General features: G+C 46.6%; 2 protein-coding genes across 2 annotated transcripts in view; one reads left to right on the top strand and one right to left on the bottom strand.

Moving 5' to 3' along the window:
• Window positions 1–25,829, bottom strand: part of LOC142074875 (uncharacterized) — a 94,131-nt gene that overhangs the window by 9,692 nt on the left and 58,610 nt on the right. The gene's annotated exons all lie outside the window — the stretch shown is intronic.
• Window positions 18,176–24,255, top strand: LOC142074874 (uncharacterized). Its single transcript, XM_075135796.1, has 2 exons — window positions 18,176–21,936; window positions 23,750–24,255. Exon 1 carries the CDS (start codon window positions 18,799–18,801, stop codon window positions 20,569–20,571), a length of 1,773 nt encoding a protein of 590 aa, XP_074991897.1. The 5' UTR covers window positions 18,176–18,798; the 3' UTR covers window positions 20,572–21,936; window positions 23,750–24,255.

The raw sequence follows: 25,829 nt of genomic DNA, 5'->3' as shown, positions 1-25,829 counted from the left end.
GGACAGCTGGCCCAGCTGGCCAACGGGGTATTCCATACCATGTGACATCATGCTCAGTATATGAATGGTAGGCGTGATCCAGGAAGTAGCGATCGCTACTTGGTTATCGGTCAGCGCGGGTGGTGAGCAATTGCATTGTGCATCACTCATTTTGTATATTCTATCATTATCATTATTATTTTCCCTTTTCTGTTCTATTAAACTGTCTTTATCTCAACCCACGAGTTTTTCTCCCTCTTACCCTTCTGATTCTCTCCCCGTCCCACTGTGTAGGGGGGAGTGAGCGAGCGGCTGCGTAGTGTTTGGCTGTCTGCCCGGTTAAACCACGACAGTCCTTTTTGGCGCCCAATGTGTGGCTCGAAGGGTTGAGATAACGATAGATCTGACCAAAGCGTGTTAAGGCAAAATTGGTTATAAGCATTCATTATATTGACTGGTCACAATGTTGATGTATTGGCTCTCAAAGTTGTGGGGCTGGCTCTCAATGTTGGGTCACGTAATACCTTGCTTGCAGTATATGTTCCCTATTGTGCTGTTTATCATTATTCGGAACTGGACCAAGGTTATCATTTTGCTGCTGTTTTATGAGGTGATGAAATCATTGGTCATAAGTCAAATCTGGTATCTGTACTCAGCACTGCCGTCATCTCTGTACCTCGGGAACCACCTCTTAGACACTATTAGTAATTACACTTTTTTCTCCTCGGAGAATTTAAGGGGGAGACAGGATGGGACACTTTCTCCCACTTGTTCAGCTTCCCTTCCCTATCTTCAGAAACTCCTTTTTCTTCTATCCTCTTCATGAAGATGTCCACAATATTCCCTGAGAATTTTGAATATCCTTGGGATGCTCAAACAAGCATGTTCATATTGCTATGTCTCCTGAATGTGGTTCAGGCCTTGTTTAGGGTTAAACAAGTATTGAGGAATACTGTCCAGAGGTCAACCCCGGCAACAGGCATGGTGGCTACTCAAACCCCCACGACAGGCACTGCGGCTACTTCAACCCCCACGACAAACACTGCAGCTTCTCCAAACCCGGCGACAGGCACTGTGGCTACTCAAACCCCGGCAAAAGTCACTACAGTTATTCCAACCCCCGTGACAGGCAATGTGGCTACCCAAACCCCAGCAACAGGTACTACAGCTGAACCAGAGGATCAACCCTTGCCGGTATCTGTTGCCCCTGTACAGAAGAGGAAATCTTGGAAGCGGATGTCAGGTCGTTTAGAAAGGGATGATGGAAAAGCAGGGCCATCACGAGGAAGGGAGGAGGAAGAGGAAGAACTCATAAACGAGACGGAAACCACCCGATCCCTATCCCTGAATGAGCTGCGAGATATGCGGAAAGATTTCAGACGTCGTCCAGGCGAGCATATTGTTACCTGGCTGCTCCGATGCTGGGATAATGGGGCCAGTAGCCTGGAATTAGAGGGGAAGGAAGCCAGACAGCTGGGATCCCTTGCTAGGGAAGGGGGCATTGACAAAGCAATTGGAAAAGGGACACAGGCCCTCAGCCTCTGGAGGCGACTCCTGTCAGGCGTGAAGGAAAGGTATCCCTTCAAGGAAGATGTTATATATCGCCCAGGCAAATGGACCACTATGGAGAGACGTATCCAGTACCTGAGAGAATTAGGCGTGCTGGAGGTGGTTTATAGTGACCTGGACAACGGCCAAACGCCCAAAGATCCAGATGAAGTCCAGTGCACGCGACCCATGTGGCGGAAGTTGGTACGGAGCACACGAGCGTCGCATGCCAGTTCGTTGGCAGTACTGTGCTGGAAAGAGGAAGAAGCACCAACGGTGGATGACGTGGTTAGCAGACTCTGGGAATGCGAAGAAACTGTCTCCTCCCTTGTCTGGGCTGTGGAGAAACTGTCCCGGGAGGTCCAGCAACTCAAAGAGGATATGTCCTATTCTCCACCTGTACGGACCAGTGACTCAGCCATTAGGAGTCAGAGTTCTTCTGCTCAAGAGAGAGGATATAGAAGGTACACACGACGGGGCACCCTGTGGTTTTACCTGCGTGACCACGGAGAGGACATGAGGCAGTGGGATGGAAAACCTACCTCGACCCTAGAGGCACGGGTACGTGAGTTGCAAGGAAAAACAATCACACAAGGGGGTTCTCCCAGGAAAAATGCTGCTCCAGTTTTCAGGAAAAACGTGTCTCACGACAGTCCAGTTTCCAGTGAACAGTTCCCCAGACAGAGTAGAAGGGCTGATCTTACTTTGGATTGTAATGAAGAAATTCTGGACTCACGTTTGCAAGAAGTGAGAGATGGATACTATAACCAGAACTAGAGGGGCCCTGCCTCCGGCCAGGTGGAGGAAAGGGACAACCGGGTTTACTGGACTGTGTGGATTTGACGGCCTGGCACATCAGACCCACAGGAGTAGAAGGCTCTAGTAGACACCGGTACACAGCGTACCCTGATGCCATCAAACTATAAAGGGGCAGAACCCATTTGTATTTCTGGAGTGACAGGGGGATCCCAACAGCTGACTGTATTGGAGGCCGAAGTGAGCCTAACCGGGAATGAGTGGCAGAAGCACCCCATTGTGACTGGCCCAGAGGCTCCGTGCATCCTTGGCATAGACTGCCTCAGGAGAGGGTATTTTAAGGACCCAAAAGGGTACCGGTGGGCTTTTGGTATAGCTGCCCTGGAGACGGAGGAAATTAAACAGCTGTCCACCTTGCCCGGTCTCTCGGAGGACCCTTCTGTTGTGGGGTTGTTGAAGGTCCAAGAACAACAGGTACCAATCGCTACCACAACAGTGCACCGGCGGCAATACCGCACCAACCGAGACTCCCTAATCCCCATCCATGAGCTGATTCGTCGACTGGAGAGCCAAGGAGTGATCAGCAAGACTCGCTCACCCTTTAACAGTCCCATATGGCCAGTGCGAAAGTCCAATGGAGAGTGGAGACTAACAGTAGGCTACCGTGGCCTGAACGAAGTCACGCCGCCACTGAGTGCTGCCGTGCCGGACGTGCTAGAACTCCAATACGAACTGGAGTCAAAGGCAGCCAAGTGGTACGCCACAATTGACATCGCTAATGTCAATTAGCGTTCTTCTCAATCCCTTTGGCAGCAGAGTGCAGACCAGAGTTTGCTTTCACTTGGAGGGGTGTGCAGTACACCTGGAATCGACTGCCCCGGGGTGGAAACACAGCCCTACCATTTGCCATGGACTGATCCACACCGCACTGGAACAGGGTGAGGCTCCAGAACACCTGCAATACATTGATGACATCATCGTATGGGGCAGCACAGCAGAAGAAGTTTTTGAGAAAGGGGAGAGAACAGTCCAACTCCTTCTGAAGGCCGGTTTTGCCATAACACAAAGTAAGGTCAAGGGACCTGCACAGGAGATCCAGTTTTTAGGAATAAAATGACATGATGGACCTTGTCAGATCCCAATGGATGTGATCAACAAAATAACAGCCATGTCCCCACCAACTAGCAAAAAGGAAACACAAACTTTCTTAGGCGTTGTGGGCTTTTGGAGAATGCATATTCCGGATTACAGCCTGTTCGTAAGCCCTCTTTATCAAGTGACCCAGAAGAGGAATGATTTCAAATGGGGCCCTGAGCAACGACAAGCCTTTGAACAAATTAAACGGGAAATAGTTCAGGCAGTAGCCCTTGGGCCAGTCCGGGCAGGACAAGATGTAAAGAATGTGCTCTACACCACAGCCGGGGAGAATGGCCCTACCCGGAGCCTCTGGCAGAAAGCACCAGGGGAGACTCAAGGTCGACCCCTGGGGTTTTGGAGTCGGGGATACAGAGGATCCGAGGCCCGCTACACTCCAACTGAGAAAGAGATATTGGCAGCATATGAAGCGTTTCGAGCTGCTTCGGAAGTGGTTGGTACTGAAGCACAGCTCCTCCTGGCACTCCGACTGCCAGTGCTGGGCTGGATGTTCAAAGGGAGGGTCCCCTCTACACATCATGCAACCGATGCTACGTGGAGTAGGTGGGTCACGCTGATCCCACAACGGGCTCGAACAGGAAACCCCAGTCGCCCAGGAATCTTGGAAGTGATCGCAAACTGGCCAGAAGGCAAAGATTTCGGAATATCCCCAGAGGAGGAGGTGACGCGTGCTGAGGAGGCCCCACTGTATAACAAACTACCAGAAAATGCAACGGAGATGGAAAGCTGCGGTATGGAGTGCTATACGCCAAGTTGCGGAAACTGCTGAAGGACAAATTGAATCGAGCCAATTTGCAGAGGTGAAGACCATCCAGCTCGCTTTAGACATTGCTGAACGAGAAAAATGGCCAGTACTTTATCTCTGTACTGGCTCATGGATGATGGCAAATGCCCTGTGGGGGTGGTTGCAGCAAGGGAAGCAGAACAACAGGCAGCGCAGAGGCAAACCCATCTGGGCTGCCGCATTGTGGCATGATATCGCTGCCCAGGTAGAGAACCTGGTTGTAAAAGCACGTCATGTGGATGCTCACGTACCCAAGTCGGGCCACTGAAGAACATCAAAACAACCAGCAGGTGGACCAGGCTGCTAAGATTGAAGTGGCTCAGGTGGATCTGGACTGGCAACAGAAGGGTGAACTGTTTATAGCTTGGTGGGCCCATGACACCTCAGGCCATCAAGGAAGAGATGCAACATATAGATGGGCTCATGATCGAGGGGTGGACTTGACCATGGACGCTATTGCACAGGTTATCCATGAATGTGAAACATGCGCTGCAATCAAGCAAGCCAAGCGAGTAAAGCCTCTCTGGTATGGAGGACGATGGTTGAAATAGAAATATGGGGAGGCCTGGCAGATTGATTATATCACACTCCCACAAACCAGCCAAGGCAAGGGCTATGTGCTCACCATGGTGGAAGCAACCACCGGATGGCTAGAAACATATCCCGTGCCCCATGCCACCGCCCGGAACACCATCCTGGGCCTTGAAAAGCAAGTCCTATGGCGACATGGCACCCCAGAAAGAATTGAGTCAGACAACGGGACTCATTTCCGAAACACCCTCATAGACACCTGGGCCAAAGAGCATGGCATTGAGTGGGTCTATCACATCCCCTATCATGCACCAGCCTCCGGAAAAATTGAACGATACAAGGGACTGCTAAAGACAACCCTGAGAGCAATGGGTGGTGGGACATTCAAGCATTGGGACACACATTTAGCAAAAGCTAAACACGAGGGGATCTGTCACTCGAGCTGGCCCTGCCCAATCAAAACTCTTGCATAGTGTAGATGGAGATAAAGTCCCTGTCGTGCACATAAGAAATATGCTGGGGAAGACAGTCTGGGTTACTCCTGCCTCTGGCAAGGGAAAACCCATTCGTGGGATTGATTTTGCTCACGGATCTGGGTGCACTTGGTGGGTAATGCGAAAGGATGGGGAAGTCCGATGTGTACCTCAAGGGGATTTGATTTTGGGTGAAAATAGCCAGTGAACTGAATTGGATGATGATAATTGTTATATGATATTGTATATCATCATTTCTATGGTTACTATCAATGGTATTGCAGTAAAGATCACCCAGATTAGTGAAGAATGAACTAACTCCGATGAAACCGAGCAAAGTGCAACGATGATAGAACCGGACGAGCGCAGCAATACTGAAATGAGAACTGGCTTCAGGATGCAACAGCCCAACACCACACACCATCTCTCCGGCCCTGAATGACTTTTATGACAGATGGAGCCCAAAGTCGTGGACTAAATGAACTCAATGGACATTTTAGAGGGATGGCCCATAGACTAAGGGAATGATATCTCTGTGTGTGTGTATATATATATATAAAAAAAGACAAGAAAGGTGGTGGTGATTATTTGGAATGTATTGAAAAATGTGAGACCTAGGCATGACATAAATGGTATAGAATAAGGGGTGGATACTGTCCTGGTTTTGGCTGGGATAGAGTTAAATTTCTTCCTAGTGCTGTGTTTTGTATTTAGTATGGGAAGAATGTTGATAACACACTGATGTTTTCAATTGTTGCTAAGTACCCTGCCAAGTACAGCTTCCTTGCTACCAAGCTAACTGGGAGGGAGCACAGCCGGGACAGCTAGCCCAGCTGGCCAACGAGGTATTCCATACCATGTGATGTCATGCTCAGTATATGAATGGGAGGCTTGTTCCAGGAAGGGGTGATCGCTACTTGGCTATCGGTCAGCGTGAGCGGTGAGCAATTGCATTGTGCCTCACTCATTTTGTATATTCTATCATTATTATTATTATTGTCCCTTTTCTGTTCTTTTAAACTATCTTTATCTCAACCCACGAGTTTTACTCACTCTTACCCTTCCGATTCTTTCCCCGTCCCACTGTGTGTGGCGGGGAGTGAGTGAGCGGCTGTGTGGTATTTGGCTGTCTGCCAGGTTAAACCACGACACCCAGACAATGAAGAATGGTAACCAAAAACCCAGTGAAACATTCCTAATGCAACAGAACATCATGCAAATCAAATGGAGATTTCTCTAGTCCAGCAGAGAAAAGTAAATTACCTGAAATGTTCAGAAATTTTGCTTATTTATCAGTCCTTTTGCCTGCTTATGCAGCATATCCATAGAGAGTGACTACATCGCTGCTTGCTTCACTGATGCTGAGAATCAAATAAGTTAGCGTTTCAGTGGACCGCTAATCCTTCTGTTGCTCCCTTTACATGAGAATTCAAGAGGAAAAAGCATGAAACAATCTGTGAAAAATCCTAATAAATTTTGAATTCTTTTCACTTTCCATTTTAATAGTCTATTACAAACCCAGACATTTTAAAAGCATATGAAATGTATCATTGTTGAACCATTTGTGTTATGTTCTTCAGTTAGGCAACAATTGGAGGATGAAATAGTGCTTTCCAAACCTATTTTAAATATTTTGCTTGATAATTTTTTGTTATTGGGCAGGCTTGTACAAGACTGCATTTTTATGACCGACCTTTAAAAAGGTTCTTTAATAATTAATCTTTCTTACCCTCATTACTTTTAGTGCTAGAAAACTTTTCTACACAAGCAGACTTTGATTAGTTTGATATTCTTGCCAGTGTACACACTATGTCGCTATTCTGAAAGGATGATTGATTAATACATTTTTCTTCAGCTATGCACTTTGAGGAAATCCTACAAAATAAAAGTACTCCTGCTTATAGAACCACTAAGGAAAATACTGATTGAATACAATATGCACTAATTAATTTGCATTCCAAATAATTTTAAAATTAAATGCTAAAAAAAAAAAAAGGCATTCGATCTGAGTCAGAAACCCTGTACGGAGTACAGCTTGAAGCAGAAAATTGGTGATGGTAAATAAAAACTTGATATAGGAAAGAAGTCATCAAAGCATATTACAGTTTTGAACTATTGCTATTAAGCATGAGTATGAGAGAGTTCTGTACACACAAATAGAAGGTGCTATAAAATATAATTTTCTTATTGCCACAGACCTGAGTTTGCAAGGTTCAGTCAATGTCTTTGATGTTGCCCCTTGGCTAGAATAATATTCTAATAATAATAAAGGGTTATGTAGGATCACACCACAGAAGACCTGATATTTGCTGACAAAAAGAAGGAAATTTGCTGTAATCTAATTGGTAGTTAGTTGCCTTATGAACACTGGCTGTAGCAGCGCTAACAAATATCTGTATTCAAATTAATTTTTTTTAATCTGATTGTGAAGAAGGGCAATATGAAGTGAATTGCAAATAATTACACTAAGAACTGATGACAGGGCCAGTAACTGAAGCCTCTACTGACAAATAAAATTAAATTGACTCTAGACATTAATATGGGGAAAACTTCAATATCCTGTTGTCATGCCTCTGATTTTTCCAAGAAAAAGTAACCTAAGACAATGTCAGAACTATAGTAAATGGGTAAAGGAAAAATGGCAATTAAGATAATTAAGATGCCATGGAACAGAGACCTATTAAAGTAGTAATATTTTAATGTGAAGTATGTGGACACAATCCTACCTCTTAAGTCTGTTACGCTGAAACCATCATGGATGATTATCAAATAGATTTCAGTGCAGCCCTTCTGAATAATTGCTGGTTCAAAGAGATACAGCAATAGACACAGACCACTGCTAGCTGCTACAGTGTGCTATTGTCGTGGTTTAACCTGGCAGGCAGCCAAACACCACACAGCTGCTTGCTCACTCCCCCGCCTCACAGTGGGACGGGGAGAGAATCGGAAGGGTAAGAGTGAGAAAACTCGTGGGTTGAGATAAAGACAGTTTAATAGAACAGAAAAGGAAGGGAAAATAATAATAATAACAACAACAAAAAAAAGAATATACAAAATGAGTGATGCACAATGCAATTGCTCAACACCCGCCAAGCAATGCCCAAAAAACAGCGATCGCCCCTTCCTGGAACACGCCTACCATTCATATACTGAGCATGACGTCACATGGTATGGAATACCCCGTTGGCCAGTTGGGTTAGCTGTCCTGGCTATGCTCCCTCCCAGTCTCTTGTGCACCTGGCAGAGCATGGGAAGCTGAAAAGTCCTTGACCAGCAGGGTACTTAGCAACAACTGAAAACATCAGTGTGTTATCAACATTCTCCTCATACTAAATCCAAAACACAGCACTAGGAAGAAATTTAACTCTATCCCAGCCGAAACCAGGACAGCTATTAACATTTTTTTTTCACCAGTCTGGCCAAGAATCAGATAGAAGTGGCTGACAGCTGTGATAATGACTTTACCAGAAAACTAGCTAAAAGCTCTACTATTGTTCAATTTAATGACCCCAACTCTTTGAATATTCAGCGAGATGAAAGAAATCATAACTACCAATTCATAATTTAGTCATAAAAGTTCTTTTCTAGACTAATAATGTGTAATTATCTTCTAGTACTAATGACTTATTAAAGAAAAACTTGACTGAAACATTTTATTCTAAAGCAGCTCCAAAACAGGACCTCTCAAGAGTAGCATTTAAATAATGATGGAGCTGACTCTGCTGGTTTTGGCTGGGATAGAGTTAATTTTCTTCACAGTAGCTGGTAAGGGGCTATGTTTTGGATTTGTGCTGAAAACAGTGTGGATAATACAGGGATGTTTTCATTATATTGCTGAGCAGTGCTTACACAGAGTCAAGGCCTTTTCTGCTTCTCACACCACCCCACCAGCGAGTAGGCTGGGGGTGCACAAGGAGTTGGGAGGGGACACAGCCGGGACAGCTGACCCCAACTGCCCAAAGGGATATTCCATACCATATGACGTCATGCTCAGCATATAAAGCTGGGGGAAGAAGAAGGAAGGGGGGGACGTTCGGAGTGATGGCGTTTTGTCTTCCCAAGTAACCGCTACGCGTGATGGAGCCCTGCTTTCCTGGAGATGGCTGAACACCTGCCTGCCGATGGGAAGTAGCGAATGAATTCCTTGTTTTGCTTTTCTTGCATGCGCGGCTTTTGCTTTCCCTATTAAACTGTCTTTATCTCAACCCACGAGTTTTCTCACTTTTACCCTTCCGATGCTCTCCCCCATCCCACCGTGGGGGGAGTGAGTGAGCGGCTGTGTGGTGCTTAGTTGCCAGCTGGGGTTAAACCACGACAGTCCTTTTTGGCGCCCAACGTGGGGCTCGAAGGGTTCGAGATAATGACAGGTTTGATTGGAATGTGCTAGATCAAATTTATAGCTGTTATTGCTGTTTAGCTATTAATTGGTAGGCTCCTGTGCTTGCCATGGGGCTTGCTTGCCTTCCTGTATATTAGAGTCTAGTGCTCGTTAGTGGCTGCTTTTTGCTTCCGCTGCTTGCTGTACTGCTGTACTGCTTATCACCTTACTGTGCTGTGCCTGGGAACATTTTGATAACAGCAATGGCGATGCGCCTGAGCTGGCAGATGGCCAGGACATCGCTGCTGTTTCTGTGCTGCTGTACTGGACAGGCTGGAACTCCAGCGTGAACTCTAGTCGAAGGGACTGCGACCTATGGGTGAGTCCACACGGGAGCAGGACACCCCAAAGCGTCTGTGGCCATGGATAAGCCCATGCCAGAGCAGGTACATCTCGAAGCGTGGTTATGTCTGTGCTGCAGCGGGTATACCTCTGAAGGGATTGTGGCCCAAGGATAAGTCCACACTGGAGAAGGTACACCTCGAAGCATCTGTGGCTGTGCATGAGGTCATGCTGGAGCACCTCAAAGCGTGTGGCCATGGATAAGCCCATGCCAGAGCAGGTACACCCCTAGAGGGACTGCAGCCATGGGTAAGGCCATGTTGGAGCAGGTTTACTTCTGAAGGGACTGTGGCTGTGGGTAAGGCCACGCTGGAGCAGGTATATCTCTGAAGGCATTGTGGCCCATGGAGAAGGGCACGCTGGAACAGGTGCACCTCAAAGCGACTGTGCTGTGGATAAGTCCATGCTGCAGCAGGTATACCCCTGGAGAGACTGTGGCTCATAGATAAGGCTCCACTTGGAGCAGGTACAACCCTAAGGGACTGCAGTCTCTGGATAAGTCCAAGCCGGAGCAGGGGCAAGGGGAGGAGTTCATCGCAATGTTAAACCCGATGGTCTGGTCCAAAGGGACCAGGGGTGGAGATTGTAATGGATATACCTTTAAATTGTTGTAACCCATGATTTGAGTTGCATGTTGTAGGAATTACTATAGCAGGAACCACCTGATCCAATGGAGGACAAGCCTTACAAGAAGCAGTGCAAGTGCAGCAGTGACCCAACCTGAGCTGGCTTTGGTGCCCAAAACAACACACCACCTCTCCTGTCCTGAGTGACCACCATAACAGACGGAGCCCAAAGTCATGGACTAAATGAACTCAATGGACATTTTGTGGACATTTATGGACATTTTACAGACATTTCACAGGGGTGGTCCATAGACAAAGGGAATGGCTTAGCTTCTATACCTGAAGAACTGATATAATAATTCCTGTCTAGCTATGAGTGTGTTTCAGATCCACTAGCACTGTTTATTAGCATAGCTATTTTAGATCTAGACTAAATACACTACCCTTCTTTCAGGCAATTCTCTACTTTCCATTCCTACATATTCTCCACTTCTTCCTCACCAACCATTTTAATACTTTGAAAATATAACCCAAGGAAACTATCAAACCAGTAAAATGTTCTTGCTCTTGGATTCTTTAATTTTTATTAAAAAGTAAATGAGCCTATATTATTCACACACCATTTCAATGCTGCATTTCAGTGTGACTAGATTCATTGCTGTTCATTATTTGTACTATGGAAAAAGAGAAAACAATTATGATTCATACTCTTAATCTCATAGTTAAATAAAAATGAACTTCTATACAGTCAGGCAATCCTTTCCCTCTTTTGTCTATGATGCAAATATTTTAGTGGAAAAACACCTCTAAAACATGTTCAGAATAAGTCTTTTGCTATATCTTTCTTCAAGTAGTTTGAAATAATTATACAGCTTAAAATGTGATTATGTATCTCAGCACAAGTTAAAAAGTATTAATGTACATAAGAAAATGAACAATTCTTAGTGATAGTATAGTTAATTAGGTGGAGATGGTGGAATTGTTAATGGTGCAAAAAATACCCGTGTTTATTTCTGTTCTGTATTTAGAAGGATGAAAGTTATTTATCCAAAGCAAATGAAGAGGAAGTACTTTCCAGGCCATTAGTATGGACAGTATTCTAAGAAGAAAGTTTTAAGTCAGCAGATCAAATGATTTCCACAGAAAAACCCTAAAAAAGTTGGCAGTGAGTCCTTTAGCTCTTCTAACAATAACAAATCCTGGAAAGCAAGGGAAGTCCTAAAGGACTGGAAGAACACCTGTTCTAAGAGAACAAATTAGATGACCCAAATTCCAATAGAAGAGTGAGCCTACCAACATCACAAAAAGAAATAAATCATATTAATATAAAGATATAAGAATAATCCAGTGAGTCTGACTTTATAGGAAACAGATCTTCTCAAACAAACCATTGGCATTTTGGTTGTACATGCAATAGAGTTTTGTAAGGCACTGACATGAAACTGATGATAAAAATAATGCTATACGAATATGACTGTCTCTGAGGCAGATACCCTGGGAACTTGTCACAGGACTTTCAGGTTCCCAGCCCCACTTCTATGAGGTTTTAGGCTTTCTTAATTTAGCAGAGAACTGAGCTCTAGCTCAGCAAGTACTCCCTGGTCCTGAGCTTTATCCTTGGGTAGGTCTATCCCAGAGGTACAAAATCCAAGGCTTCAGCCTTGGGACTGTTCGTTTCCAACATCCTCAGCCCAGGTATTGATTTATTAGACAGCTTTCCTGGTCCTGCACTTCTTCAATCAGAAATTTTCCTACAAGCTCTTCTTTTTTTATCTCTAGAGACTGTTTGTCTGACAGTACAAGTTTTTTGAAAGGATGTCTGCAGTTAGGCAGATGTTCAGCAATGAAAAAAAAAAAAAAACATGCCAAAAGCCCAAAAGCAAGAAAAAAACCCCAACAAAGCAAGTTATTCAAAGTCATGTTGATGATATAAACAGTTTCTAATTTCAGATCGGTTCATATAGGAGATTATGCCAAGAGTACTGAATTCTCTGCTGCACTGTCGCGAATGAGTGGTTTAGAGGCCGCTTAAAGCACATGATAAAAATGCACATATTAAAAACTGTAGGTATGCAGATTTAGGTTTTGTGGGCTTCAATAAGGCAGAACTACACTGACTGCAGCTTCATGATGCATTGTCAGTTGTGTGGGAGGACCTCATTCAGAAATAATCTCAAATCCCATGGAATTCAATAACTAAGCTAAGAACGTGTATCAGGCAGCTGCTGACATACTTGTCCAAATGCTCGAAAAATGGTAGTACAAGATTTAGCCTCTTAATGGCAATTGAAAAATCAAGAGACAAAGGCTTACCCATACTAGCTGTCATGGTTTAACCCCAGCCAGCGAATAAACCCCACGCAGCCGCTCGCTCACCCCCTGCCTCCGGTGGAATGGGGGAGAGAATTGGGAGGGCACGAGTAGGAAAGCTCCCGGGTTGAGATAAAAACAGTTTAATAATTGAAATAAAACGAAGTAGAACAGTAATAATAACAATGAGAACAACAACAATAACAGAATACACAAAGCAGGCGATGCACAACGCAACTGCTCGCCGACCGCGGACCGCATGTCACGAACGGGGGCGAGCCCCCCCACACCTGGTTTTTATACTGAGCAGGATGTCACATGGTATAGAATACCCCATTGGCCAGCTGGGTCCACCACCCCGGCTGTGCTCCCCCCTCCCGGTGCAAGCACCACCCAGCAACAGCCAAAGCATCAATGGGCCATCAACGCTCCTTTCACACCAAACCCAAAACACAGCACACACCCCCAAGCTACTGGGAAGAAAGTTAACCCTGTCCCAGCTGGAACCAGGACAATATCCACCCCTTATTCTATACCATCTACATCATGCCCAGGTCTCACATTTTCCCATACATTCCAACTAGTCATCAACACTTTTCCTGCCTTTTATATATATACACACACAGAGATATCATTCCCTTAGTCTATGGACCATCCCTCTAAAAAGTCCGTTGAGTTCATTTAGTCCATGACTTTGGGCTCCATCTGTTGTAACAGTCTTTCAGGGCAGGAGAGATGGTGTGTGGTGTTGGACTCTTCAATGCGGAGGCCAGTTCTGGGCGCTCGTCCGGTTCTATCATCGTTGCACCTTGCTCAGTTTCATCGGAGTTCATTCTACATTAATCTGGGTGATTCTTATTATAATACTGTTAATATGGCATATAGTAACCAAAGAAGTGATGACATACAGTATTATATAGTAACTAACATCATACAATTCAGTTCGTTGGCTATTTTCACCCAAAATTAAATCCCCTTGAGGTACACATCGGACTTCCCCATCCTTTCGCATTACCCACCAAGTGCACCCAGGTCCCTGAGCAAAAGCAATCCCACGGATGGGTTTTCCCTTGCCAGAGGCAGGAGTAACCCAGACTGTCTTCCCCAGCATATTTCTCATATGCACGACAGGGACTTTATCCCCCTCTACAGTACGTAAGGGTTTTGATTGGGCAGGGCCAGCTCGAGTGACAGATTCCCTCGTGTTGACTAACCAGGTAGCCTTTCCTAAATGTGTGTCCCAATGCTTGAATGTCCCACCACCCATTGCTCTCAGTGCAGTCTTTAGCAGTCCATTGTATCATTCCATTTTCCCAGAGGCTGGTGCATTATAGGGGATGTGATAGACCCACTCAATGCCATGCTCTTTGGCCCAGGTGTCTATGAGGGTGTTTTGGAAATGAGTCCCGTTGTCTGACTCAATTCTTTCTGGGGTGCCATGTCGCCATAGGACTTGCTTTTCAAGGCCCAGGATGGTGTTCCAGGCGGTGGCATGGGGCACAGGGTATGTTTCCAGCCATCCTGTGGTTACTTCCACCATGGTGAGCACATGGCGCTTGCCTTTGCGGGTTTGTGGGAGTGTGATATAATCAATCTGCCAGGCCTCCCCATATTTATATTTCAACCATCGTCCTCCATACCACAGAGGCTTTACTTGCTTGGCTTGCTTGATTGCAGCGCATGTTTCACATTCATGGATAACCTGTGAAATAGTGTCCATGGTCAAGTCCACCCCTCGATCACGAGCCCATCTATATGTTGCATCTCTTCCTTGATGGCCTGAGGTGTCATGGGCCCACCAAGCTATAAATAATTCACCCTTATGTTGCCAGTCCAGATCTACCTGAGCTACTTCCATCTTAGCAGCCTGATCCACCTGCTGGTTGTTTTGATGTTCTTCAGTGGCCTGACTCTTGGGTACGTGAGCATCTACGTGACGTGCTTTTACAGTCAGGTTCTCTACCCGGGCAGCAATATCTTGCCACAATGCGGCAGCCCAGATGGGTTTACCTCTGCGCTGCCAGTTGTTCTGCTTCCATTGCTGCAACCACCCCCACAGGGCATTTGCCACCATCCATGAGTCAGTATAGAGATAAAGCACTGGCCATTTTTCTCGTTCAGCAATGTCCAAGGCCAGCTGGATGGCTTTCACCTCTGCAAACTGACTCGATTCACCTTCTCCTTCAGCAGTTTCTGCAACTTGGCGTATAGGACTCCATACCGCAGCTTTCCATCTCCGATGCTTTCCCAGAAGGCGACAGGACCCATCCGTGAACAGGGCATATTGCTTCTCGCTTTCTGGTAGTTTGTTATATGGTGGGGCCTCCTCAGCACGCGTCACCTCCTCCTCTGGGGATATTCCGAAATCTTTGCCTTCTGGCCAGTTCGTGATCACTTCCAAGATTCCTGGGCGACTGGGGTTTCCTGTTCGATCCCCTTGTGTGATCAGTGCGACCCACTTACTCCACGTAGCATCGGTTGCATGATGTGTAGAGGGGACGCTCCCTTTGAACATCCAGCCCAGCACCGGCAGTCGGGGTGCCAGGAGGAGCTGTGCTTCAGTACCAACCACTTCCGAAGCAGCTTGAACCCCTTCATATGCTGCCAAGATCTCCTTCTCAGTTGGAGTGTAGCGGGCCTCGGATCCTCTGTATCCCCGACTCCAGAACCCTAAGGGTCGACCTCGAGTCTCCCCTGGTGCTTTCTGCCAGAGGCTCCGGGTAGGGCCATTCTCCTCGGCTGCGGTGTAGAGCACATTCTTCACATCTTGTCCTGCCCGGACTGGCCCAAGGGCTACTGCCTGAACTATTTCCCGTTTAATTTGTTCAAAGGCTTGTCGTTGCTCAGGGCCCCATTTGAAGTCGTTCTTCTTCCTGGTCACGTGATAGAGAGGGCTTACGATCTGACTGTAATTTGGAATATGCATTCTCCAAAAACCCACAAAGCCTAAGAAAGCTTGTGTTTCCTTTTTGCTAGTTGGTGGAGACATGGCTGTTATTTTGTTGATCATATCCATTGGGATCTGACGACGTCCACCTTGCCATTTTATTCCTAAAAACTGGATCTCCTGTGCGGGTCCCTTGACCTTACTTCATTTTATTGCAAAGCCGGCCTTCAGAAGGATTTGGACTATTCTCTCCCCTTTCTCAAAAACTTCCTCTGCTGTGTTGCCCCATACAATGATGACATCAATGTATTGCAGGTGTTCTTGAGCCTCACCCTGTTCCAGTGTGGTGTGGATCAGTCCATGGCAAATGGTAGGGCTGTGTTTCCACCCCTGGGGCAGTCGGTTCCAGGTGTACTGGACGCCCCTCCAAGTGAAAGCAAACTGTGGACTGCACTCTGCTGCCAAAGGGATGGAGAAGAATGCATTAGCGATGTCAGTGGTGGCGTACCACTTGGCTGCCTTTGACTCCAATTCATATTGAAGTTCTAGCATGTCCGGCATGGTAGCACTCAGTGGTGGCGTGACTTCGTTCAGGCCACGGTAGTCTACTGTTAGTCTCCACTCTCCATTGGACTTTCTCACTGGCCATATGGGACTGTTAAAGGGTGAGCGAGTCTTGCTGATCACTCCTTGGCTCTCCAGTCGACGAATCAGCTCATGGATGGGGATTAGGGAGTCTCGGTTGGTGCGGTATTGCCGCCGGTGCACTGTTGTGGTAGCGATTGGTACCTGTTGTTCTTGGACCTTCAACAACCCCACAACAGAAGGATCCTCCGAGAGACCGGGCAAGGTGAACAGCTGTTTAATTTCCTCCGTCTCCAGGGCAGCTATACCAAAAGCCCACCGGTACCCTTTTGGGTCCTTGAAATACCCTCTCCTGAGGTAGTCTATGCCAAGGATGCACGGAGCCTCTGGGCCAGTCACAATGGGGTGCTTCTGCCACTCATTCCCGGTTAGGCTCACTTCGGCCTCCAATACAGTTAACTCTTGGGATCCCCCTGTCACTCCAGAAATACAGATGGGTTCTGCCCCTTTATAGCTTGATGGCATCAGGGTACACTGTGCACCGGTGTCTACGAGAGCCTTCTACTCCTGTGGCTCTGATGTGCCAGGCCATCGAATCCACACAGTCCAGTAAACCCGGTTGTCCCTTTCCTCCACCTGGCTGGAGGCAGGGCCCCTCTAGTCCTGGTCATCTTATTCGCTACCCACTTCTTGAAAGTATGAATCAGAAGTCCCTTTATTAAGGTCGGAAGTGGAATCAGCCCTTCTACTCTCTCTGGGGAACTCACTGGAGACTGGAGCAGCAGTTTTCCTGGAAGAACCCCTTTTGTGGTTGTTTTTCCTTGCAACTCACGTACCCGTGCCTGTAGGGCTGAGGTAGGTTTTCCATCCCACTGCCTCATGTCCTCTCCGTGGTCACGCAGGTAAAACCTCAGGGTGCCCCGGGGTGTGTACCCACGATGTCTCCTCTCTTGAGCAGAGGGATGCTTGCTCCTAATGGCTGAGACACTGGCCCGTGCAGGTGGGGAGCAGGACATATCCTCTTTGAGTTGCTGGACCTCCCGAGACAGTTTCTCCAGAGCAGAGACACAGGCCCGTAGGGAGGAAGAGAGACTTTCTTCATATTGCCGGAGTTGGCCATCCAATTCATCCACTGATTGTTCCTCTCCATCTTTCCAGGTCATTACTGCCAATGAGTTTGCATGTGATGCTGGTGTGCTCCGTACAAACTTCCGCCACATGGGTCGGGTGCATTTGACTTCATCTGGGTCTTTGGACAACTGCTCGTTGTTCAGGTCATCATAAATCACTTCCAGCACGGCTAATTCCCTCAGGTACTGGATACCTCTCTCCATGGTCGTCCACTTGCCTGGGTGACATATATCATCTTCCTTGAAGGGATACCATTCCTTCACACCTGACAGGAGTCGCCTCCAGAGGCTGAGACTTGTGCCCCTTGTCCAATGGCTTTGTCAATGCCCCCTTCCCTAGAAAGGGATCCCAGCTGCTTGGCTTCCCTACCCTCTAATTCCAGGCTACTGACCCCGTTATCCCAGCATCGGAGCAGCCAGGTGACAATGTGCTCGCCTGGACGATGACTGAAGTCTTTTGGCATATCTCGCAGCTCATTCAGAGATAGGGATCGGGTGGTTACCATCTCATTTACGGGTTCTGCCTCCTCCTCCTCCTGTCCTCCTGTGATGGCCCTGGTTCATCTTCATCCCTTACCAAACGAGCTGATTTTCTTGTGCATTTTCTTTTTTGTATAGGGGCGACTGATACCGGCATGGGTTGGTTCTCTGTCGCAGGGGGCAGAATAGCTGCCGTGCCTGCCATGGGGGGTGGGGTAGCTGCTGTGCTTGCCGTGGGGCGTGGCGTAGCTGCTGTGCCTGCCGTGGGGGGTTGTTGGAGAATGGATGAGGGAACGTGGTCATGGCTCCATGGAGGAGCCTTGTGATTCAATCTTGACATTAGTTAGCCAGACTAGGCCGCGGTGGTAAATTCCGAGTCATGCTGACAAGGGAGAAAAGAAGGTCGTACTGACCTTGCACTGTGCAGATAAACAACTTTGAGGAAGCACTGTATAAGAAAAACAGGATGGAGCCCGGACCACGTAGCAGTAACCGCAAGTAGGAGGAGTATGATAATGTAATCCTTAGAGCTAAGCCAATGATTGTAAGACAAGTATGCATAAGGTAGAACTCAGTGTATAAATATGTGTAGGGTTTTGCAATAAAGTGAAAGCTTGCCCTATCACTCACATTGAGTCGACTGCTTGCCTTCCCTCGCTCGTCGCAAGTGGCGCCCGAACAGGGACCCCCATCCTTGTTTTTCACCGGACAGCGAGATCGGAGAAGCACTGGTAGCAGCGACCAGGGAGCAGAAGATCGGCGGATGCTGTCGCGGCGCGCCCGATCCGTGCTTGAACCCAGGACGATTAGAAGGGGTTCGCCGTCCGAAAGAAGGCTACCTGTGGGAAAAGGCTGCAATCGACCGGATAATTAAGAAGGTCAACATAGCGCGCAATGGAAATAGAGGTAGCGTTCGAAATCTTAAAACGCTTTTTAGAAAAGCGGGGAGTAAGCCAATTGAAAGACCTGGCTGGGTTAATTGCGTTAGGGAAAGCGAAAGGGTTTTTTAAAGACCCTGAAAGTATGTTTGAAGTAGACGAGTGGCGTTCTTATGGAGATTGTTTGTGGGATCTAGTAATCGATGATGATAAATCAGCAAAAAAATTAATGAAATCTTGGAGAGATGTTATTAATTGCATAAAAAGATATAAAACTGAAAAGCGAATAGCTACAGCTGTCTCTGATCGGCTTGAGCAGTCCGATCCTGCCGCTGGATGTCTCACAGCAGGGGGTGACTATTTTTCACCTCCACCTTCGGGAATTCCTGTTCCCGTCGTTCGCCGACCCTCTCATCCCCCTCCTGATCCACCGACAAAAAGGTCTTGTCCCTCCGCACCGCCAGGGGAGAGGGAGGAGGAGAGGGAGGGTCCAAGTGAAGATGAGAGGGTAGACAGTAGCGGACAGGAGACTGCTCAAGCTGAAAGTCTTCTAAAGGCCACCCCCAAACCGTCCCAAGCTCATCAACAGCCGCGTTTAGTGCGGGTTGGTTGGGACAAAATAGCACGAGAAGCTGTTGAACAAAAAGATTTTGATTTATTAGATCAAATTAGCCCTCAAGCCTTCCCGGTAATCTACCAGGTAGATAACGCGGGGGCTATGACTGGGGTGCATGAGGCCCTAGATTGGAAAATATTAAATCAATTGCGAAACACAGTTAATGAGTCGGGAGTGCATAGCGAGCCTGCAAGGCAAATGCTAAACTATATCTGGGGTAGCGGGATGCTATGTCCAGAAGATATTAAGAACATAATGAGGCTTATTTTGAAGCAATCACAACAATTACTTTGGCAAGCCCACTGGCAAAGACTTTGTGAAATATCTGCGCACTCGCCCCGAGCCCCAAATGATCGTTTAGCTGGAGTAACTGTAGAACAGCTAATGGGTATAGGTCCTTTTGCCTCTGTAGAAATGCAGATGCAAACTGGCCCAGACGTGTTGTTAGAATCTATGAAATTAGCACGAGAAGCCTTGCAGAAAGTTAAAACTACACCAGCTACTCCCTCATATATGTCAATTAAACAAGGAAGAGAGGAGCCTTTTGCATCTTTTGTAGATAGAGTCACAGACGCTATTAACCGCGCAGATATGGCGGATTTTATGAAAGGACCTTTGCTGAGACAGTGTGTATTAGAGAATTGTAATACTTATACGAAGGGCATCCTTGTCACCTTACCCTTAGACGCCACCATAGAAGTCATGCTAGAGCGAATGAGTAGAGTTCCTGTAGGAGCTCAAGCCATGTTAGTTGAAACAATCAAAGAACTAGGGGAAAACTTAGTCAAGGCACAGGGACAGGCGTTTGCAGCTCTTGCCCCACTGAAGCCTCCGGATGCCCACCAAAGCAAGACGACTGGCCGCAGAGAGTATAAGTGCTTCCGATGTGGCCACCCAGGACATATGCGCCGACAATGTCGGGACCCACAAGTGTGGTGCCAGAACTGTCAAATGAACAATCATAATACTACGGTCTGCTGGCGTTCGGGAAACGGGGCGCCAAGAGCCGCAGCGCGCCGACACCAATCGCAGCTCCGGTCACCTTCAGGCCAATGGCAGCCCCCAACCAAACGACAGTGCAGAGATATCAGACGCCATTACCCAACTTCGACCAGCAACCAGGGGGAGCCTCGGACTGGATCTGGCAACAGCAGTAGATGTCACGCTAATTGACGACCGGCCGCGAAAAATTGCTACAGGAATTAAAGGGCCCATAGTTATCAATGGACAATCTCATGGAGTGTTGTTGTTGGGGCGATCATCCAGTGGTCTCCAAGGACTTTTTATATTACCAGGAGTTATCGATTGTGACTTTACAGGAGAAATCTATATAGTTGTACAAACAAACTTCCCACCAGTTCATATCCCAAAGGGAAGCCGCATCGCCCAACTTGTACCTATTCAACAATTAACCCGACAGATGGCAGCAGAGACCGCTCAATTTCGCAGATCAAATGGATTTGGATCTACAGGGGGACTGGCAATGTTGACTATACCAATGACCCAGCGCCCACTCGCTCGCGTCACACTTTTACATGGAACTGATAAAAAACAACTATCAGCACTTTTAGACACGGGTGCCCACATTACCATCATCGCCAATAACCAGTGGCCTAATCACTGGCCTTTGCAGAACGCAATAGGAGGAGTAGAAGGAGTGGGAGGAACGGCATCTGTTCAACGCAGTCAACAAAGAATACACATTGTCATTGATGGGAGAATTGCATCAATTTATGTGACAGTTATGCCCCTACCAACAGGAGTTAACGCACTTATTGGATGAGATGTGCTGAATCAATTGGGAGTTGTTCTTACTACAGAACCACCTTTTTAGGTACGGTCACTGCCATGTGGACTTTCCCGATCCCGTTGAAGTGGCTAACAAACAAGCCTGTATGGATCGGGCAGTGGCCGTTGAAAAAGGAAAGTCTGCAACAAGCACATCTGTTGGTGCAAGAGCAACTGATGCAAGGTCATCTCAAACCTTCTACCAGTCCTTGGAATACACCCATATTTGTAATCAAGAAAAAATCCGGGAAGTATCGACTACTTCACGATCTAAGAGCAGTGAATCAACAGATGCAAGCTATGGGAGCCCTGCAACCAGGCCTTCCAAATCCGGCCATGTTGCCCATAGGATGGCATCTTTTAATAATTGATCTGAAAGACTGCTTTTTTACAATTCAGTTGCACCCCGATGACACTCGAAGATTTGCCTTTACCTTACCAGCCATCAACAGAGAAGGGCCTGATTTGCGGTTTGAATGGACTGTATTGCCTCAAGGCATGAAAAATAGTCCCACCTTATGTCAATTGTTTGTTGATGCAGCCTTAAAGCCTGTTCGAGAAGCATGGCCCCAAACAACTATCTATCACTATATGGACGATATCTTGTTTGCACAAGATCAGCCTTTTTCGATGCAACAAGAAACATTTTTACAACAGCAGCTTCAGACAAAAAATCTCGTGATAGCAGTAGAAAAAATCCAGCGGTCTCCAGTGTGGAAATACCTTGGCTGGAACATCACTGAATCACAAGTGAGCCCACAAAAATTAACCATTCGAACAGAGATTCACACCTTAAATGATGCACAAAAACTACTGGGTGACTTACAATGGCTGCGTCCTGTAGCAGGAATTACAAATGATGAGTTAGAGGTTTTGCGTCCCTTATTAAAAGGAACCGATCCAACCAGCGTCGTCACACTGACAGAGCCACAAAGAACCACGATTCAAGAACTCAGTACCCACATCGTTGACCGAGCAGTGGATCATATTGACCCTGACTTACCTGTGGACTTAACCGTTTTGCACGGCCCCACACATTTTATTGGTGCACTCACACAGTGCAAAAGGAAAAAGGGGGAGACTGTGAGAGTATTAGAATGGATATTTACCGGAATGCAACCAAAGACTACAATTCAAGAGAAGACACAAAATTTAGCGGAGATTATCCGGAAAGGGAGATCACGCATCTTACAGATTACCGGAACAGAACCAAATGTTGTGTATTTACCAATACGTAGAGAAGATCTAGAGTGGTGGTTGCAAAGATCACCGGCATTACAGTTGAGTCTACTGAGTGAGGCTCTGGACATTAAGGTAGAGTCACTAAAAGCACCTTTGTTAAAATGGATTAGTAATAATGATTGGATAGAGCGGCCGAAACGCAGTGAACGGCCTCTATCAAATGCTGTTACAATATACACAGACGCAGGAAAAAGATCACGAAAAGCAACAGCAACGTGGCACGAAGATGGTCAGTGGAAACATCAACTCCTTCAAGCAGAAACAGGTGATTCCCTACAAACACTAGAATTGGCTGCTGTTGTTTGGTCATTCCTGCAATGGATGCACAAGGAACTGAACATAGTAACTGACTCAATGTATGTAGCAGGTATTGTAAATCGCATTGAAGACGCTCGAATCAAGGAAGTGCAGAACCTGCGACTGTTTGAGCTACTTCGACAACTGCAATCAGCCATACAACAACGCACGCTATCTTATTGTATCATACATATCAGAAGCCACAAGTGGTCTGAGGGACTTGGAGAAGGGAATGCACGTGCTGACCAACTCGTGTCCATGGCGGCTCCCCTGAATGAGTTTGTGAAGGCACGGGAGGCACACAGTGCTTTTCACCAGAATGCGCGAGGTTTGCACCGACAGTTCAATATCACTATGGAAGAAGCCAAGGGGATTGTGCGGGCCTGTCCTACGTGTAGCCACCATGGGCCTGGTCTCGGAATCGGTGTGAATCCCAGGGGACTCGAGGCCAGAGAATTGTGGCAAATGGATGTGACTCACGTTGCTGACTTTGGCAGACTGAAATATGTACATGTTACGATTGACACCTATAGCAAATTTATATGGGCCACGGCACAAACAGGAGAACGAGCACTCCACGTAATGCGACATTTGACTAGTTGTTTTGCAGTCATGGGAGTACCACAAACGATAAAAACTGACAATGGCCCTGCATACATAAGCACCAAAATGAAACGTTTTTGCCAAATATGGGGAGTGCGACATACTGCTGGTATTCCACACTCACCCACGGGACAAGCTATTATTGAAAGGGCGCATCAAACGCTGAAACAATATTTGCAAAAATTTAGGGAAATCTCAGATGTACAAGAAAGACTTGTTAAGACTCTTTTTGTGTTAAATCATTTATGTATTTTTGTAGATCAGAAAGAGCCACCAGCATGGGTGCATTGCTATCCTAAAGAAAATAAGGATGACAAGCTAGTTTTTGTTATGTATAGAGATCCAGCAACCGGACTGTGGAAAGGTCCAGCAGAAGTGAAGTATATGGGTAGAGGTTATATGTGCGTACTTACTCCCACAGGGCTGAAGTGGATTCCAAGCCGCTGGACCAAAGCTGCCGTTGCTGATGATGATCAACGTAGTTCTACCCGTACTGGTCCCAGCGATGCCGTTGCCCAGCCGTGCGAACTTACGGGTGGCGTGGGCAAATAAAACTGGGACGACAGACTTTTGCCTGAGTTCAGCTACGGCAACTGAGCCCTTTAAAACATGTCTGATAGGCTTTCCTGAAATTATTGCCAGAGATTTTGATAATTGGACGTCGGTAACAGTTAGTTGTATAAATGTTACCGTAGCAAATTGCTCGGTACAACTAATAAAAGCCCTAAATCACACTCTTCCTTGGGACCCCCAAGAAATTGACCTTTTGGGGTCAGAAAAAATTGGAAATGCAACTGACAACGTTACTACTCAGACATGTTTTGTGTTTGGCAAATTTAGCCGCTTTGCCGCACAAGCCCAGATCCTTCAGTCATTGATCGGCATAGGCAGCCGCATTGATGATAACAACCCTTTTGTTAATACCACCGGTTGGACTGTTGTTTCACCTTTTACGAGAGGATTTGAAGTAGGCCAACATTGTGGGAATTATAACGCTTCCAAAACACTCAGTGCCTATGGATGGAGTATGACTGGAACCAATAACTCTTTGTGGAACAATGATACGGCCAAAGCTCTTCCCCCCGGATATTTTTTGATCTGTGGGGATCGAGCATGGCCTGGCATCCCAAAGAACGCCTTTGGAGGGCCTTGTTATGTAGGTAAATTAACTCTGCTCACAGTTAGCCGACAAAGTTGGCTCCATATAACTACAGTAGCGACAAATCGACACAAAAGGTCTATACATCAATTGCAGGCAGATTGTAACGACAATGTAGAATTATGGTCGACCACAGCCAATGTATTTGCTTCCCTAGTGCCTAACATAGGCACTGCGCAAGCGCTGGCTCAACTCAAGAAGTTAGCATGTTGGTCGGTGAAACAAGCTAACGTGACCACCAAAGTCTTGACAGAAATGGCTCAAGACATGGACAGTTTGCGCCATGCCATTTTACAAAATCGAGCAGCCATTGATTTTCTGTTATTAGCTCAAGGACATGGCTGTGAAGATGTAGATGGTATGTGTTGTTTTAATCTCACAAATCACGTTTACTCTATTCAGAAGCAACTGCAGTGGCTGCGCGACCACACCAAAAGGGTTACCGAGAGCGACAGTCCTTTTGACGATTGGTTCAAGTCCATATTTGGAGGATTCTCTCCTTGGCTCTTGTCATTGATTAAAGAAGGATTGCGCTGGCTTGGCGTTTTATTAACAATTATAGTTATAGTAAAAATAGCATATCACTGTATTTTAAATAATGTTGTAGAAATGAACCACAATGTATTGGTGGTCCAAAAAGAAAAAGGGGGAATTGTTGGAGAATGGATGAGGGAACGCGGTCATGGCTCCATGGAGGAGCCTTGTGATTCAATCTTGACATTAGTTAGCCAGACTAGGCCGCGGTGGTAAATTCCGAGTCATGCTGACAAGGGAGAAAAGAAGGTCGTACTGACCTTGCACTGTGCAGATAAACAACTTTGAGGAAGCACTGTATAAGAAAAACAGGATGGAACCTGGACCACGTAGCAGTAACCGCAAGTAGGAGGAGTATGATAATGTAATCCTTAGAGCTAAGCCAATGATTGTAAGACAAGTATGCATAAGGTAGAACTCAGTGTATAAATATGTGTAGGGTTTTGCAATAAAGTGAAAGCTTGCCCTATCACTCACATTGAGTCGACTGCTTGCCTTCCCTCGCTCGTCGCAGGGGGTGGGTAGCCGCAGTGTCTGCCGTGGGCAGTGGGGTAGCCACAGGGCCTGTTGCTTTGTCATCAGCTGCAGAGACGTTTCCTTCCCCTTGGGGATTCTGAGTGGTGTTAAACAGGGCTCCGTAGGCGTGGGCCAGGCCCCAGCACATTGCAGTGATTTGTGTCTCCCTAGAATGGCCAGGGTGACAGCATACTTTTTCCAAATATTCTACTAATTTTTCAGGGTTCTGCACTTGTTCAGGGGTAAAGTTCCAGAACACTGGGGGTGCCCATCGTCCTAGGCATTTGCCCAT

Source organism: Calonectris borealis, chromosome W, assembly GCF_964195595.1.
Source record: "Calonectris borealis chromosome W, bCalBor7.hap1.2, whole genome shotgun sequence".
Taxonomy (NCBI): Eukaryota; Metazoa; Chordata; class Aves; order Procellariiformes; family Procellariidae; genus Calonectris; species Calonectris borealis.
This window is presented reverse-complemented; position numbering and strand designations above follow the sequence as displayed.